Source organism: Phaethon aethereus, assembly GCF_964289735.1.
Source record: "Phaethon aethereus genome assembly, chromosome: 1".
Taxonomy (NCBI): domain Eukaryota; kingdom Metazoa; phylum Chordata; class Aves; order Phaethontiformes; family Phaethontidae; genus Phaethon; species Phaethon aethereus.
In genome coordinates this window covers 210379362-210396516 of record NC_138575.1, presented here as the reverse complement: position 1 = coordinate 210396516, position 17155 = coordinate 210379362, and the positions used below count along the sequence as shown (strand labels likewise).

Genomic DNA, 17155 nt, shown 5'->3' with positions numbered 1-17155 from the left:
GAAGCATTTAAGTTATCAATAAACTGTTCTGACAATAGACTATCTATTACGCTACTTTAAAGACAATAGTCACATACAATGTACACTGCAACTGCCTTTTAACTATGCTTTCCTAGTCTCAAAAAAACCACTGACACAACTAGAAAAAAAAAAAATCACAAACCTACTCAAAAAAAATCTCTACCTACTGTGTATATTTTTAGAAAGCATTAAAAAGGCTTGAGAAATCACTTGCTTACTTACCGCTGTCTTGAAAATCTTTACAAAGAAGGTGAAGATTAGTGTATTAAAAAAAAAAAAGTAATACAGACAGCAGGGTAATGTAAAAGAACTCCTCTGGAGGAGGAAGTAGCCACCATGCAGTGTCTCCCTGGGGTTTTCTGCTTTGTTTTTTCCACGATGTACTTCTCCACTTGTACCCGAGTGTCCAGTGATGAAGAACAGCTTCTCTGGGCTGGTGAATCTCCTGGGCCCTTGCTGCACAAGTACAAGGCAAGGCTTAGAACCTCAAAGGAACACACTCTTGAGGGCCACTTGTTCAACCACGGCTGGCTTGTCTCTTCAAGTTTGTATGGCTTGGTGCCTCAAGACAATTCTCTCATTAGGCTCCGACAGAAAGTCGTCATTGACTCAACACAGCAATGCTCCCTGGCACAGAAGGTTGCAGATATTATCTATTCAGACAAGTCCAACATTTTTTAATACAGAACCTTCTTCAGTGCCAAGGGTTCCACATACATCATGAACGACAATGGCTCTGTTCTCCACTGGCCACTCAAAAACTTTGTACAGCACTTTAGCCTGACTCTATCCTTTCTTTATTTTTACTATATTTTGTTTAGCAAACAACTTATATAGGTAAATAGATTTTCAAGGAAAGCATTAAACTAGCTCAGTGAAGTTCTTATCATCAGTCTTAAGTAACAGAAAAACACTCTGACCAAAGAGAGAGTTATAAATTGTACCAACTAAAATAAGTCACAGAACAGTGCCTCTACATAGTGATATGTAAGATAAGGAGTCAAGATACAAGTAATTACAACGAGTAAACAATCCTGTAAGGGAATTAAGATGTTTCATGCAGTACAAAAACATCTACAGAAAATCAAATCTTGGCAGGTACTGCATGCAGTCACAAATCCGTGTGCTCCTTTTAAACACCATGCTTGTTCATTCCTGCCTGATTTTTGTGTCAATCTACAAAACTATAAGGGGGGCGAGGAACTGGGGGATTAGGGAGGGAAGGGGGAAAAAAGCCAAAAAAGCCACCTCTTACCCAGTTTTACTCAGCAAAAGGAGAATTCTTGTACTTTGTAGCTAGGAGAAATACGGCAGTCAATTAGGAAAAGCTGAAAAGATTTTTGAGGAACATCTGAAGGCCATTTGCTTATTCCCCTTAGTTTTCCATTCCTAGTAGATGGCAATCATAAACACTTCCAGAGATTTCCTTCATTGCATTACTTCGTATTAAAACATTCAGGTACCTCCATATAAGAAAAATTAGCAACGCTTGCTGTCTTTGCTCTCTTCTAACTAGATGAGCACTTAGGGAGTATTATTTCCATGTAAAGGAGACAGAAAACTGACTGCATCTGGCTTTTCCCCCATCTAATTTGCATGAAATCAATATTTTGCAACCCAGAGGTTGGCTACTCCATATTTTTGTTTCTTTGAAAGGGGGAGGTGCAGCAAAGGACTTAAGGGGGAGAGGTGCAGGGAAGGGACCAAGATTTTTCATTTCTCAGAACAGTTTAAAAAGAAAAAGATTGTAATTCTCATGAAATATATAGCATTTACAGTCATGGAAACTGGAGTCCTAGAGAAACATGGCAAAGACAGGCTAAATTCCAGTCACTTGTGGGGCTGTCCTGGAATGACCACACTTATGGACAAGAGCATCATTCATTCTCCAGAACCAGTCCTTTGTGCCTTTGTTCATCAACAGCTTAATGCTCCAAAGAAGAAAGGAAAATAGCTTCCCACAGACACACACACGCAACTCGTACGGCCAAAATCAGAATTTCAAGATAGTTAAAGTATTTTTCCCCATAAGATTTTCCTACTTCTTCTCTGCTGCTCTTTGAGTCTCTCTACTTGATACCTTTGATAATGTAAAGCATCACACATTCTTGGATTTGGTCTTGATTTCAGCCCTGTGTGCAAAGTGACCTGTGGAAACACTACACACAGACCAGGTAAGTACTACTACTGCCTGCATAGCTACTACTCCTGTACACCCGCAAAAATGTGAGGTGCACCTCCACGTGAGAATACAACCGAGCCCAAAGTGATGACAGAGAAACACATACAGTTAAGTCTTCATGCAATGACAGTAAAAAGATGAACCATTTATTTCATTTCACTGCCGTATCACCAGTTCACATCTAGCCAAGTCTTTTGTGACCACAGGTCAATTATCTTCACCATCTGGTGGCTTGTGCAATATGGTCTGTAATTTAATAGCAGTCACAGTCCAGTGCGCTGGGAAGGAAAGCTCACGTCGCAGGAGACATCTTTGCATTTGCTACGAACCAGTCTTCTATGGGCAATCCAACGCGAAGAGTCAAGGGGCAGTCCAAAACAGGAATACTTATCCCCATACATCGCTAAGCGAGGATGGAGCTGACTGTCAGGGCAGAGAGTCTTCGACTACCCTGGAGGTGCTTAGGCAGAGGTTTTTTTCATGATTTAGTGCTTCCAAATGAGCATCACTCACTAAGCAAAAAGTCCCTTAAAAGCAAAAGTAAAAAACATTGCTTAAATGAGTGCTTGAAGTTTAAAATGATATGCCGCTCTCTGAACCCAGCTCTTGTTGAACATGTGTTACACATAACCAAAGCCTGACACACTTCCTGCGTTGGCAGGGAGATAGCAATGGAAAAGCTCACTGAGGCTAGTTTTAGTGATTTACAGCAAAGGAAAAAAAAAAAATCACATCTTTCTTCAATATGTTTTTCTACTATCAATATACATGTTCTACATGAAACTAGTCTAAGCCACTTTGCACTAAAGCTAGAATAAAGTAACACAAAGGTGGCAAAGTCAGTGACTGGCATTTCGGATAATCCTGCCCAACATCACCTGAGGGACAGGATTTACCTCAATTTCAGAGGTCTACATCTGGAGAAACTACCCTGAACTCTCTTCATAGTCAGCGGAGAAACACAGCAGGTTTTCAAATGAGACAAAACTACACCTTCAACTGGAGCATAGCTAATGCTGGGAGCCACTCTGAGAAATCAGTTGCTGCCCGTCAAATAATGTTCACAACATCCTGCAGCAAGGACTTCTCTAGCTCAGCTACATGACGTTCTCACCTAGCATGGGCATTTCCTTATAGCAGAGGTAAATCGGATCATACATGACCTATTTCTTTCCATCGACTACAAAGGAATTGTAGTTGACTAGCATGAAAGCAAACTTGCTCAGAGTTCATCCAAAAAACCTAAGGAGACAGCGATGGCATCCATTGACTGTCTTGGAAGGAAAAGGCTCCTTCATACACCTTTTGTCATGCATCAGTTATGTATCTTACAAAATAAACCACATGGGCTTGTCTACAGTTTCCAACCGTACACACAATGGATAACAAATTACGGTTATGCAAGCAACTTGAGCCTTGGGCATGCTACGATACTGCTCTTGCATCTCATATATAAACCCATTGCAAATCCACTGATTCCTCGTATATTAAAGCAGAAAAGTATTATGGAGGGAGCAAACAATCATGGAGGATGGGACACATGCTTGTACAATATTTTCCTGGACCTCAGAGTAATAAATGACAAAGGTAAAAAAAAGGTAAAAAAAGGTAAGCGAAAAAGCCTGGAGGGAGGAAGACTCTCTGCTGGTTGACGAGATTTGGGTTAGAGATCATTTGGCTGAACTGAACACTCACAGATCCATGGGCCCTGATGGCATGCACCCGCAAACGCTGAGGGAGCTGGCTGATGTTGTTGCAACACCTCTCTCCATCATTTTTGATAAATCATGGAAAATGGGAGAGGTGCCTGAGGACTGGAGGAAAGCCAGTGTCACCCCAGTCTTCAAAAAGGGCGAGAAGGAAGATCCAGGAAATTATAGACCTGTGAACCTCACCTCCATCCCTGGGAAGGTGATGGAACAGCTCCTTCTGGAGGCCATCTCTAGACACATGGATGAAAAGAAAGTTATCAGGAGTAGTCAGCATGGATTCACCAAGGGGAGATCACGCTTGACCAATCTGATAGCCTTCTATGATGGAGTGACTAGCTGAGGAGATGGAGGGAGAGCAGTGGATGTGGTTTACCTTGACTTCAGTAAGGCTTTTGACACTGTCTCCCATAACATCCTCATAGAGAAGCTCAGGAAGTATGGGCTGGATGAGTGGACCGTGAGATGTATCAAGAACTGGCTAAGCAACAGAGCTCAAAGGGTTGTGGTCAGCGGCGCAGAGTCCAGTTGGAGGCCTGTAGCTAGTGGTGTTCCCCAGGGATCAGTACTGGGTCCAGTTTTGTTCAACATCTTCAACAATGTCCTAGATGAAGGGTTGGAATGTACCCTCAGCAAGTTTGCTGATGACACAAATCTGGGAGGAGTGGCTGATACACCAGGAGGCTGTGCTGCCATTCAATGGGAGCCAGACTGGAGAGGTGGGCAGAGGGGAACCTCATGAAATTTAACAAGGACAAGTGTAGAGTTCTGCACCTGGGCAGGAACAACCCCATGCACCAGTACAGGTTAGGGGTTGACCTGCTGGAAAGCAGCTCCATGGAGAAGGACCTTGGAGTCCTGGTAGACATTAAGTTATCCATGGGGCAGCAACGTGCCCTGGTGGCCAAGAAGGCCAATGGTATCCTGGGGTGCACTAAGAAGAGTGAGACCAGCAGGTCAAGAGAGGTTCTCCTCCCCCTCTACTCTGCGCTGGTGAGGCCTCATCTGGAGTATTGTGTCCAGTTCTGGGCTCCCCAGTTCAAGAGAGACAGGGAACTTTTGGAGAGAGTCCAACGGAGAGCTACGAGGATGATTGAAGGACTGGAACCTCTCTCGTATGAGGAAAGGCTGAGAGACCTGGGGCTGTTTAGTCTGGAGAAAAGAAGGCTGAGAGGGGACCTTATCAACATCTATAAATATTTGAAGGGTGGCTGTCAGGAGGATGGAGCCAGTCTCTTTTCAGTAGTTCCCAGTGATAGGACGAGGGGCAGCGGGCATAAACCGCAGCATAGGAAGTTCCACCTCAACATGAGGAAAAACTTCTTTACTGTGAAGGTGATGGAGCACTGGAACAGGCTGCCCAGAGAGGCTGTGGAGTCTCCTTCTCTGGAGACCTTCAAAACCTGACTGGGCGCATTCCTGTGCAACCTGCCATAGGTGATATTGCTTTGGCAGGGAGGTTGGACCAGATGATCTTCAGAGGTCCCTTCCAACCCCTACCATTATGTGATTCTGTGAGTATCAGGAATTGTGGATCTTACTGCTGTCCTCAAAGGGGAAAATGTTTTAGTGGTCACAAACAGGAATGCCAAGAACAAACATTTGAATCACTTTTTCTGAAGGCTGCATAACTAAGCAGGTGACGTATGGGTCTGCTGTACTGGTTTCCTCTGTCTGCATAATGGAGTAGAAGCAAGAAGCAATGTAAGAAGGCCAACACGTGGGTTTCCATCCCGTGGTTCAGGTTTTCACTGCATACAATCCAAAAGCAAACACAATGGACCTTAACAAATTTTCAGGCAAAGGTACTGCTCTTAAGGGAAGTGGCAGCAGGCTCCGCTGGCCATATCCACTGCTTCCCAACTGCAGATGGAAGGGATCCAACCTTCTTATGGCAGCTACTCCAAAGCTTTGAACACAGTAAACTTCAGGCATTATCCTATAAATCAACAGCTAACTCAAAGGTCCCCACTGATAAAAGCTAGAGCATTACCAAGAAGACTTAAGTACCGTAAACTGCACAGACATATGTGCCCAGAGGTACAGGAGAAAATACCACCTATAGGACTTAGGAGCAAATATCTCACTGTACTTTAATAATCATCAAGTTCCCAGATCAGTAAGAGATATTTATGTACCTCAATCCCTTTGGCAATGTTGGCTCTAAGGTGTTTTTAAAATCTCATCCCAAATTACAGAGTATCTATGAATTTCCAGTGTATTTTCACTTCCAACTGCTTCTATTCAATTCTGTTCTTGCCTGATCTATAACTTATGTTAAAACATATGGCAGTGTACTTGCTAAAAATTCCCTCCAAAAGTGCATTCCCTAAATCAATTTTAAACAGCTTCAAATTTGAGATCAGGAAGAGGGTGGAGGGGAGAACCTAATAGTGCTTTGTTGTTTTTCTGTTGGGATTTGAGTTTTCTTTCTTCATTTTTCCCTACGAAGCTAACTGAAGCAGCCAAAAGTTATTTAGAGTTAGTTTATGAAGTGAAAATTCTATAAATTGTAGTGGAAAGGCAATTTAATCTTAGTTCCAGATATTGAAATGCTCAATATACATTAAAAAAAAAAACTTCATAAAAGTTATTATTAAAAACTTTGGAGAAAGATTTAGGAAAAATACTGCACATGCATTCAGCAGGAATCCCCAGTGGTTGTCTCATTTACCTCATTACACATATGCACGCGCACACACACAGAGTGTTAATTGCACTCCAAAAGAAAACTGCAGGCACAGATCGCAAGAAATGATGTGGGTCCTTCCCCTGGTTCCCTCCTCCCAATGGACGCCTACTATTCTTCTAAAAATTCCCCACAGAAAAAGAGAGTGCTAATTGCAGTTATCACAAAGTGTTTTTCCATCGTCACAGAAATTTAATTCCTGAATTTGAGTCAATGCACACGTAGAAGCAGAGACCAAGTAGAGGAAGGAGTGATGATGGATCCACATAGCAATTCATTCTAGCAAGGAAAATTTAAATACACATCAAGAGCATAACCTGATAATTGGCAATCCACTTGAAAATCTTGAAAAGCTTATTTTCAGCCTCTTAAAGCTAACTGATGCAACACCTTCCTGTGAGAACACCATGTAGCCCAGGCACTTGTCTTCCATACCAGAGAGTTACCAGAAAATGCATTCGTTCCCACTTCAGGGCTTATTCTCTTACATTTTTCCAGGAACAATGTGGGAGTTTCTTTTTGTCCTCAGAAGTAATAAGATGCTTAGCTCAAATCTCAGTACCTGTTAAGACTTGTGAGTTTGTGCTGTCTTGTGCCAATCAAAGCTGCACAAGATGCTCAGGCCTGTAAGGAAAGAGCTAGAACAGAGAACGCGCTCATGCCACTGTGTCAGTTAATGGTATGACCTCATCCGCAATATCAAAGGTGAGGCCACATCTCAGAAAGATCAAAGAAAATAGTAAGATCAATCAGGACCTTGAAAAACCTCTCACAGAACTGACTTAAAAAAAAAACCTTGCAGAACTGTCACATGACCGAGATGTTAATTTGGAGAAAACTGGACAAAGAATGTTAAGCCCAGAGAGAGGACTTCTGTTCTCCTCAACTCAAGACCTGAGAGAAATCAGTGTTAGCTGATCACTACTCATAATAAATCTTCCATTTAGGAGCTAGCACTAGATTCCAAGACCAAGCCCAGGGCGCAAACAGGAACACACTAGCACCAGCAGTGATTGATTTGATTTGACAACAGGTTGTGGGACTGCAGTTGCACTGGCAATACCAACACAAGAGGCCATCCACAGGTAGAGGACAGATCTTCATCCCACCTCCCAGGCCTTGTTCTCCAGCATCAAACACTCTCAGGAATGAGAAGAGAAATGGTTAATGCATTCATTCCTCTAGGAGAGATAGTCACTCTGTATGCCGTGAATGAATGGTTTAGGTCGCTTAAAGAATCACTGCCAAAGATACTAGAAAGCAAATGATTTTAATATAAATTTGTAAAAAGCGTGACTTAACAGAATTCTATGGCAAGGCCCACTCTATTACTTAATCAACATGGAAAAAGTATACAACGAGAAACTAAATTACAATTAGGTTGGAATGATTTACATGTGGATTGGCAGGAATGATTTACACAGAGTCAGGGAAATCGAGTCAGAATTGGGTCGGTGTGATTTATCACTTGTGACTAACACTATTAAAGTAAACCACAAGTTATATATTTTCTCACTAAGTTTATTGACACAACAACTTAGTTAAAGACTCAGAAAGGTTCTCTACACACACAGAGATATAGACATAAAGATATTAATACAGAGACAAAGGTACCTGTTAAAAATTCCCCTTGAGTCCAGTGAAATACTCACATTGAATGCTTTTGCATTACTCAGTGGGTGAGGGTTGAGCCTCAAGGAGTGGGGGTTTCAGCCCAGGTCCGTGCCGGTCTTCGGCGATGGTCCTCTGAACTTAATGCGAACTTAAAGAGTTCGCGAGCTCCGAGAGGCATCCCACTCTGAGGGAAATGTTGGCTGCAGCCCACTGTGGCCCAGGAGAGCTCCAAGGGCCTCCCTTGGGACCACTGTTTGTAGCATGGTGAGGTGATTGACTTTAGGCAACAGTGAACTTCCGTCCTGGCCACAACTCAGACAGGAAATTTCTCATGTCTCCAGTAGCACTGGTACCGGTCGTTCCAGGGCTGTCAGGGGATGATTAGTTAGTCCTGTTCTTGTTCCTCACCCTGGTCAGGCAACCGCATTCCTGGTACAATCAGTGCCATTCCCCACCTCAGCTACGCAAGAGTGTTTGGGATGGTCGAAGGGCTCTCAACGGCCAAACCCTTTGTTTGAAGGCCAAGGCTTGCCAGGCAACTGAACTTCTCAAGATGCAGAGTGGCCCAGGAGCAAGGCGAGGAGCAGGGGAAAGGCACCATCACACTGTACCAGTGGAAACTGCTCCCTACACCCTAATACAAATAGGACCATTTTCTCTAGGGCTGCTTACCCTTAACAAGCAGTCACTCAAGTGTAAAGGCAAGAACCAGCTTTATGCCCACATACAACTGCATCGCAGCCACTCGTACCACCTCTGGAAGGGCAAGCTTTAGGTAAGCACAGCAGGCTTTTGCTGAATTCAAGCCCCACAGAGCTGAATTGCCTGCAGTGGCAATTGGCCTGCAGTGCCTTTATTCTAAATAAGTAATTCTTTGCTTTACCATCTCTCCTTAAACACTATTCTAAAATGAAAAGGGAGCAGCATTTGTTCCAACCACGGCAGAACTTTAGCTTAGAAATAAAAAAAACAAGAATAGGGCAGGCTGTGAAGAAATTAGAGGAACTGTGGCACAGCAAGGAAGTATGAGCTTCTAATGGCCTCCAGTAAACAATCCATATGCATCTCCTTCCTGAAAAGTGTATCATGCAGCTAAGTGAACATTCTTCTGCAGACATGACTTTTGATTGAGGTACAGAGGCCCTGTTGGATGGGGAACCAATCCAGGAATGCATGAATCCCTTCCCAGACAGTTTACAATTCACACAGACAAGGTGACAAAAGGAGGGAAAGGGTCACAAGATGCAATCAGGGTTACAAGGAAAACACGCTGAGCCAACTTAACCACCCAGAAGGAAAGACAACCTCAATTCTAGAAAAGAAATGTTGCTTCATTCTCTACTTGTGAAGGTAATTCACAAGTATTGAAATATTGTGAAAAGGCAGTTGAGTTGTGCATCGGAACTGGAAAAAGAAACCCACTTATGCAAACTTCAGTAAAAAAAATTAAATAAGGAAAAAAAGTAAGTTTGTGTAAAATTTATTTTTTTATAATATTATACAAACAGTTACAGTTGTAGCAGTATTTGCAATCTTCTGTATATTCATATCAATGAGTAACTTAGCCTCAGCCTAAAAACTGTGTTTTCTGTATGCTGGAGTAACTTAACGCCCCAACTTCACACGGGAAAAACTTCAGACCTGTTACATGCTTCTTTACCCAGACATGCTCTGAAGCTTACTTTTTGTATCCATAGGTAAAATGTGTAAACTATCATTAGATTACACGTAACCTATTGATTAATTTTCAAATCTTAGCTTAATATTGGCTAATAAGCTGCCTTTAGAAAGAAACATTCATGTTTTTGCCACTTACAGGTGAACTTAGTGTTATTAATTATGGACTATTGAGACAACACTCATGGGACAAAAAAATTATCATGGTTGGCAACGGAATTAGCATTGCACTTACAGGTTTTTACACAATTTTTCTGTGTTTAGATTTTACAAAGATGCTCAACCACAGCTGAGAAATGCTAAAAGTCATTACTAGAAAGTACCAATATCAACAGTTTTATACTCTGGGATATTTTTTTAAAGCAAGGGCATATCAGCAAACCCCTTGGTTTCATAAGAGGAACATACAGATAGCTTTTGAAACTCCTGTGACACTGAACTAGAACTTTGGATTTGTAATTAACAAATCTGATAACAGACTTAAAAGAGCCTTGTTTGGACCTTTTTATGTCAGAGCAATTTATTGTGACAGAAGATTATTTTATCAGCTTGGAGATAGCAATCTTTCTCTGCCAGAAGATACTTCCAAGGACTCAGTGTTTACAAACAAGCAGGAGTTTTCAAGAGCGAACATCTCAGATATACACACAGCAGGAAAAGAAAAAAAAAGGATATACAACTGACAGGTTGAGGATTTCACTTACTAAAAGCACTTGAAAGAAAATGGAGCTCCTTTGAAAATTCATCTCCAAGTGTGGGTTGCAGAGTCAGCTTTTTGAAGATTAAACAACTTTATAAATAAGGAAATAATATGGTAGAGATTAAACTTCAATTTCTATTTCACCTGTTTGACTTTGGGTCCTTTCATGCTTTGGCTACATAAAATTTGGCATTAACCTGAAAGCTGAAAAGTTTTTACTACATCCAAACTCACAGGGGCAAAAAATGTCCTCTGAAGGAGGCCACAACATATACATTTTTCTTTTTTAAGACAAAACATACATACCCTTAAGTCTGGAGAGAAGTTGTCTGCCGAGGTGGAGACCGAGTCGGACGATATAGCAGAAGCAGATTTGGTGTGAGTGGAATGGTCCGAGTGAGAAGTTGAAGCGCTATAAAGAGAAAGACCACAGTGTATCAAAACTGTGCAAGAATGCCCAAACACTGATGAGTATGGCCACTTGCTTACAGTCGTATCAGGCATTTTTTACTATTTCCACTCCTTCCATTCTCAGTTATTCAGCCCTCAGCAGTGGTTTAAGAGAACCTGTTTTACTCACCGTTGCCACGGATTACCAAAGCATACACAATTCATTACCTAATCTCAGCGCAGACTGAGCCAACATTATCACGATCGCAAGCTTGATCAAATCCTAAATCACAGAAACTAAGGGCCTCCATTTCGGGCTTTCAGATGGGAGATATTAGTGTGCTGCAAGGGGATGAAAAGAGACAGACTCCTGAACGCATGCCAGCACAACTCCAACCACAGCTTTACAGTGGTGGAAGAAATTCAGAATAAAAACTCTTTCCATCACACACAACTTTCCTCCTTCAGGTATAAGTACAACCCTCAGGAGAATTAAAAAGACTCTCCCAGCATACCTATCTGGTGATACAAAGTGCTATTTGCTAAATAACAAAGCAAAACAGTGATTTTCCTTTTCTATACAGTTTTCCTAGTATAGCTGTAACCAATTAAAATAAGCCTATTTTATAGCATTTTTACACTGCGACCTCTCCTAGAACCATAATTGCTTAAAATCAGCATTCAATAACAGTGTTCTTAAAACCCCAGATGACTGTAAAGAAAGATCCTCTGTGGTACAACGTTACTCCCTGAAGCCACAGTACAGCAGCAAATGCTACCTGTGCCAATTAATTCCCACACTCTACAGACCCCAGAAAGTTTTTATGTGGGTGTAAAGACACTGTTAAGGATCAGCTATAGGGCTTGCAAGCCTAGCCTTGGCCAAAGCAGAATACCAGCAGGAGTATTACCGTTACTAGCTGTATTAATTAGACATGTGACATCCCAGAAAGAGCTATATCTGAGCTTCCAAAGGGCTTGGAGATCTATTAATCATCTGAAAATTGTTTTGCTGCTGGTAAACAGAGACCAAAAGGCCAAAATGTTTCATTTTTATTTCTATTCTTCGGAGTTTGGCAAAGTATTACACAGGCAGTGTTAAAACCATGAAGGACTACAGCAAAATTGTGCTCTTGCTGGGAGTCTGTCCTTTCGCTCCAAGGATTAAAGAGTATTGGCAACTCTTGCATACTACAAAGTAGAAACTTACAAATGGAACCTTTGGGAACATTATTTTAAATAAATTATACTGGTGTGCCAATTGAATAGCACAATTCCACTGAATGCATTTGTTGTACACAGCTCAACAGCTAATCACTCAGCTTTCCAACCTGTTCAACTCTTGCAGTGTTGCCAGGTAAACTCACATAATTTCGAAGGGACAGCGGCACTTGCACACACGACACTGCTCACACTCCCACAGCCTCAAAGTCTCCGTCTCAGGCAGAAAACTGCACAAAAAATCCTGCACTAAAATAACAAGAACTGAATCTGCAAAGCCTGCCGTTCAAAGGGATTGGATCAAAGGGCCTCCTCACACATACACTGAATTTGTGTACGGTTTCACATTACAACAAATTTGATATAAAGTGTACACTGCTGCTGAACGGGCTGCTCGCGTGCCCCCCTCTTCTTCCTCTCAACCTGGGCTGCACACTGCTGCCATCTCCATTGCACCGGACGAGCATCACAGGATGCACAGTTCAGTTTGCTGGTCTGCCACGACAGTAAACTATTAATAAACATGAAGAGAGTCTTCTGTTGGATAATAGGGCTGATTGGATTCATTATGTGACTGTATAAATCATCAGATGCAGGGCACAGAGAGGGAAGGAATTCATATCTGGAGATGATGAGGAAGGCTGAGACTACTTCTGTGCAAAGCAGCCTGCAGACATGTTAAATTAGGCTTAGCACTAAACCACATTTTTACATTACTTTACTTAAAGGAGCTCAAACCCCTGGATATGTTCCCTTGAAACTCCTTTCAGTCTGTTTTCTGCATGGTCAGTCTTCACCTTCCAAGCGTCGCCCCTCGCGTTTGCAACCGTTTCATTTGATTTTTTGGGGGGGGGGGGGAGGGGGAGAGAGAGAAAAAAATTAATCATACTTAATTTAATCATTCCACAAAGCAAGCCATAAGGAAATGGTACTCAGATACTGTAGATGCCTTTGTCACAGGATAACAACTCTGACTCCCGTCCCTGGGTCCCCACCGTGCCTTCTCCAGCTTGGGTTCCAGCCGGGGGAGCCAGAGGCTCAGAATAAGCCTCCAGAAGCCATGCCTTCTAGCTCCCTCCCCTTTCAGGGCCCAGAATTTTGTGTATTTAAATGTATTTTAAAGGTCAGCAACTCTGCTGAGTTTACAAGTCATTTAGCACAGGTGTAAATAACTAAGCAAGGGGCACACCAGCAGCTAACCCAGCCCGTGTGCAGTGTGCAGGACAGCTTACTCAACCGAGCAACCATCGCTAAATAGCTGAGCACAGTAATCTATTAGTAGAAGCATTTGCATCAAGAATTTCACATCCTTTACTCATAGAAAAGGGAGCTGGAAAGGTTGGAAAAGTTTAATGGAGTGTGCTAGTCTCTCTGCCCCCAAGCTAGGACAAGCTACACCCAAACAACTCCTGAGACCTGTCTGTCTTAACCTGCTCTTAACAGCTCCCAGGGAGGGAGACGGCTAACAAAAGGATAAAAATTTCACCAGTTTTTCTGCTTAAACAATTTGTCTGCCCTTGTACATTCCCAGTGCCTAGCTAACACACAAGCAGAGATTATCTAATCATTGCAGACCAAAGATTTTTGTGAAATTGTTAATTAATTTCACTCTGGTAGGCTAAGGAGCAAACTGCTTTGGGCAGGGAAAAAAAAATAAAATAAAAGAACCATAATCCACAGCATGTCTGAGCTGTGAAAGTGTTTTGTGTTTGTTGATCACGCTTGGCTTCAAGTGGGTTTTAATGAAGGAAAGCATTTGCATTTTAGAAGAGGATTTTCCAAAGCTCCCTGCACCAGCATCCCTCTGCTCCCGCAGAAGCCACCGGTGAAGTCTCCCTCCAGCGACAGCAGCGCGAGCTGGTGGGAAGCGCTGCCTGCACATACAGCGAACAATACCGCTTGGATTATGCGGCTCTGCACAGTATGCATAGGTTGCATATGTTTGGCTCACTGCCTCTGTTCTCCTCATCCATCATTTGTAGGGAGCCGAGATGGAATGAAGGAGTGAAAGGATGACCGAACGATGGACGACTGAAAGGCCGCTGGCTTGCAGCTCCCTCCTCTTATCATTGTCAGGCAGTTGCACAGCTCCAGCTCCGCTGCTTAGCAAACTAATTAGCCCGATGTCCCTGCATGCACATGAGAAGTTTATTAGCTTCAGCGGTTTAGTCCATCTCAAGCTCCCCTCTGCTGCCAATGCACAAGGAAAGACCCTCAAACCACACAGCTTCGTACGCCTTTGGGTGGGGGAGTGCAGGAGAGCGCCTGAGGCCAACACACAAAATGCACAGTGAGGAGACCAGAGCTCCCTCCACTCTTTGACACCAGCCCTCTTGCATCATCTTGGGCAAATCATTTACTCCTGCTTCTGTCACAGCTTCTGCACGTTATCCCAGCTTTACCAATGTACATTAAAGATGTCTTGTCCAATACTTTTGGCAATACTTTTTGACGAGGTACTCTTGGTATCAGTCTAAAATGCTGAGGAACCCACCAAGGATGCTCTGTTCTCACAGGAACATGCCCCCACAGCTGCCTTTCACCAGTAAGGCAACACAGAGCAAACCTGAGGGATGGCAAGAGCATGACAGTCAGGCGGAACTACTGGGTTTGGGGGCACCTGGCAAATATCTGAGAACACAGGTAGGTTTGGCCAGATTTCAGCAAGTGTTAAATAGCACTAAAGCTGTGCCAGTCAGCACACCCGGGTCCTGCACCTGGGTTGGGGCAACCCCTGGTACCAGTACAGGCTGGGGGATGAAGGGATGGAGAGCAGCCCTGCCCAGAAGGACTTGGGGGTCCTGGTGGATGAAAAGCTGGATAGGAGCTGGCAATGTGTGCTTGCAGCTGAGAAGTCCAACCGTCTCCTGGGCTGCATCCAAGGCAGCGTGGCCAGCAGGTTGAGGGAGGAGATTCTGCCCCTCTACTCCGCCCTGGGGAGACCCCCCCCCCGCAATGCTGCATCCAGCTGTGGAGCCCTCAGCACAGGAAAGACAAGGACCTGTTGGAGTGGGTCCAGAGGAGGCCACAAAAATGATCACAAGGATGGAACAGCTCTGCTGTGAGGACAGGCTGAAAGAGTTGGGGGTGTTCAGCCTGGAGAAGAGAAGGCTCCAGGGAGACCTTATTGCACCCTTCCAGTACTTAAAGGGGGCCCATGGGAAAGATGGGGACAGACTGTTTAGCAGGGCCTGTTGTGATAGAACAAGGGGTAACGGTTTTAAACTAAAAGAGGGTAGATTTAGACTAGACCTAAGGAAGAAGTTTTTGACAATGAGGGTGGTGAAACACTGGCCCAAGTTGCCCAGAGAGGTGGTAGTTGCCCCATCTCTGGAAACATTCCAGGTCAGGCTGGACGGGGCTCTGAGCAACCTGCTCTAGTTGAATAGGTCTCTGGTCATTGCTGGGGGTTGGACTTGCATGACCTTGGAAATTCGACTTGAATGACTTGGACTAGATGACCTTGAAAGGTCCTTTCCAACCCAAACTATTCCGTCATTCTATGAATCACTGCTAGCTGAAGGTCTGGTTCAATACAATTAATAAATGTGCAAAATAAAAGTATTCTCTCTGAACCTTATTAAGGTTCTAGGAAATAACATATACTCAGGTTGCCAAAATACTTTGAGCTCTTCCTACAGGAAAGCAAGTGATGATGTTCCTGTGAGGAACCCATGAAGACCAAGGACCTCCTGGAGCATTCTTCTTCCCATGCTTCAGGCCCAGGCAGCTCCGCATTGTCCTTGCTGATGGATATCTGTGTTAAGTGCGAAAAGACACCCCTACAACAGTGCAAAAGCACCTGCAGGGAAAGCAGCTTACTCCTGTGACTGCCACCCACACTTCCTCCTCTCCTTCCCCATGCAGAAGCAGGAAACAGGTTTAGGATGCAATTAATGCTGATCTATGTCTTTCATCTTAGTAATTATTTTTATTATTTAAATGTGTTTCTTATGGCCAGATTTTGAATGATAAATGAGTCCAAATGAGAGCTGCCGGCACAATGGTCTTGTACAATACCTGCACGCAGTATAACCCCTTGGCTATGTGGAATACATATATGCAACTAATAAGAGAATTACAATGGAAACCAAGCACAATGACTCAACTCCTGATAAAGTGTTCATTGTTATTATTAGGACTATCCCACAACATGCCAGATGGTTTTCAAACGTAATTCAGACTCAGACAGATACCCTCTGGTGATTCTTGTTCAGGCAATTGAAAGGTATTACTGCATCCGTAGGAGAACTGAAGGTATGCCAGTGTGCTTAGCTTAAGCTGTCAACAAAGATGTAAAGAAGCTGCCAGCAGAAGTGTCTGAGACACGCAAACTAATCTTGCTGAACTATGAAGGTGCAGGGGAAATATTTTGGGGGAATGCAGTGATAAAGTCTTAAGCCACTTCAAAAAATACTATTAAATGGCATCTGCCAGAATCATCTGAGGCAATCTCTACCCTCAGACCCAAGCAATGTAAAAAATGTCATGTATAAGAAAGCCAATGGTAAGAAATAAAAACTTTTAGTTGCCATTTGTTTTGCCAACTGTTACAGAAAGAGTTTGACTACGAAGTAATTGCTTTCCTAGTGTAGAGAAGCAAGTTTTGCCTGGAAGGAGAAAGTACAAGTACAGCTTCTGAAGAGGGCAATCTGACTTCATGAGGGTCTGAGTGGGACACAGCGAATGCAGGTCAGGTAGAAGATAAGCACGAAGATGCAAGGGAAATACCAGAATCAAACTGTGAAGCACCACAGCTTTAACCTGATGCAGACAAATGCACCATTTTTGCAGGACTGAGTTCTCCTCCCTGTATACTTACCCCTATTGTAGAGAATTTAATACAATATTCTTTGTACTCCAAACTCAGGGTATTTTACTTCCCTGTCTCCACACTCCAGAGGAAAGAAAAATTCCTAAGAGACCTCTACGAAGAGCTTTCTGTAAACATC

General features: G+C 43.2%; 1 protein-coding gene across 2 annotated transcripts in view; it reads right to left on the bottom strand.

Moving 5' to 3' along the window:
- Positions 1 to 17155, bottom strand: part of MTMR2 (myotubularin related protein 2) — a gene marked incomplete at both ends in the record, with an annotated part of 66457 nt that overhangs the window by 31843 nt on the left and 17459 nt on the right. For both annotated transcript variants that reach the window (XM_082004310.1, XM_082004309.1), the window contains one exon: positions 10899 to 11004. In XM_082004310.1, the coding sequence (XP_081860436.1) occupies positions 10899 to 11004 (106 nt within the window). The remainder of the gene's footprint in view (positions 1 to 10898; positions 11005 to 17155) is intronic.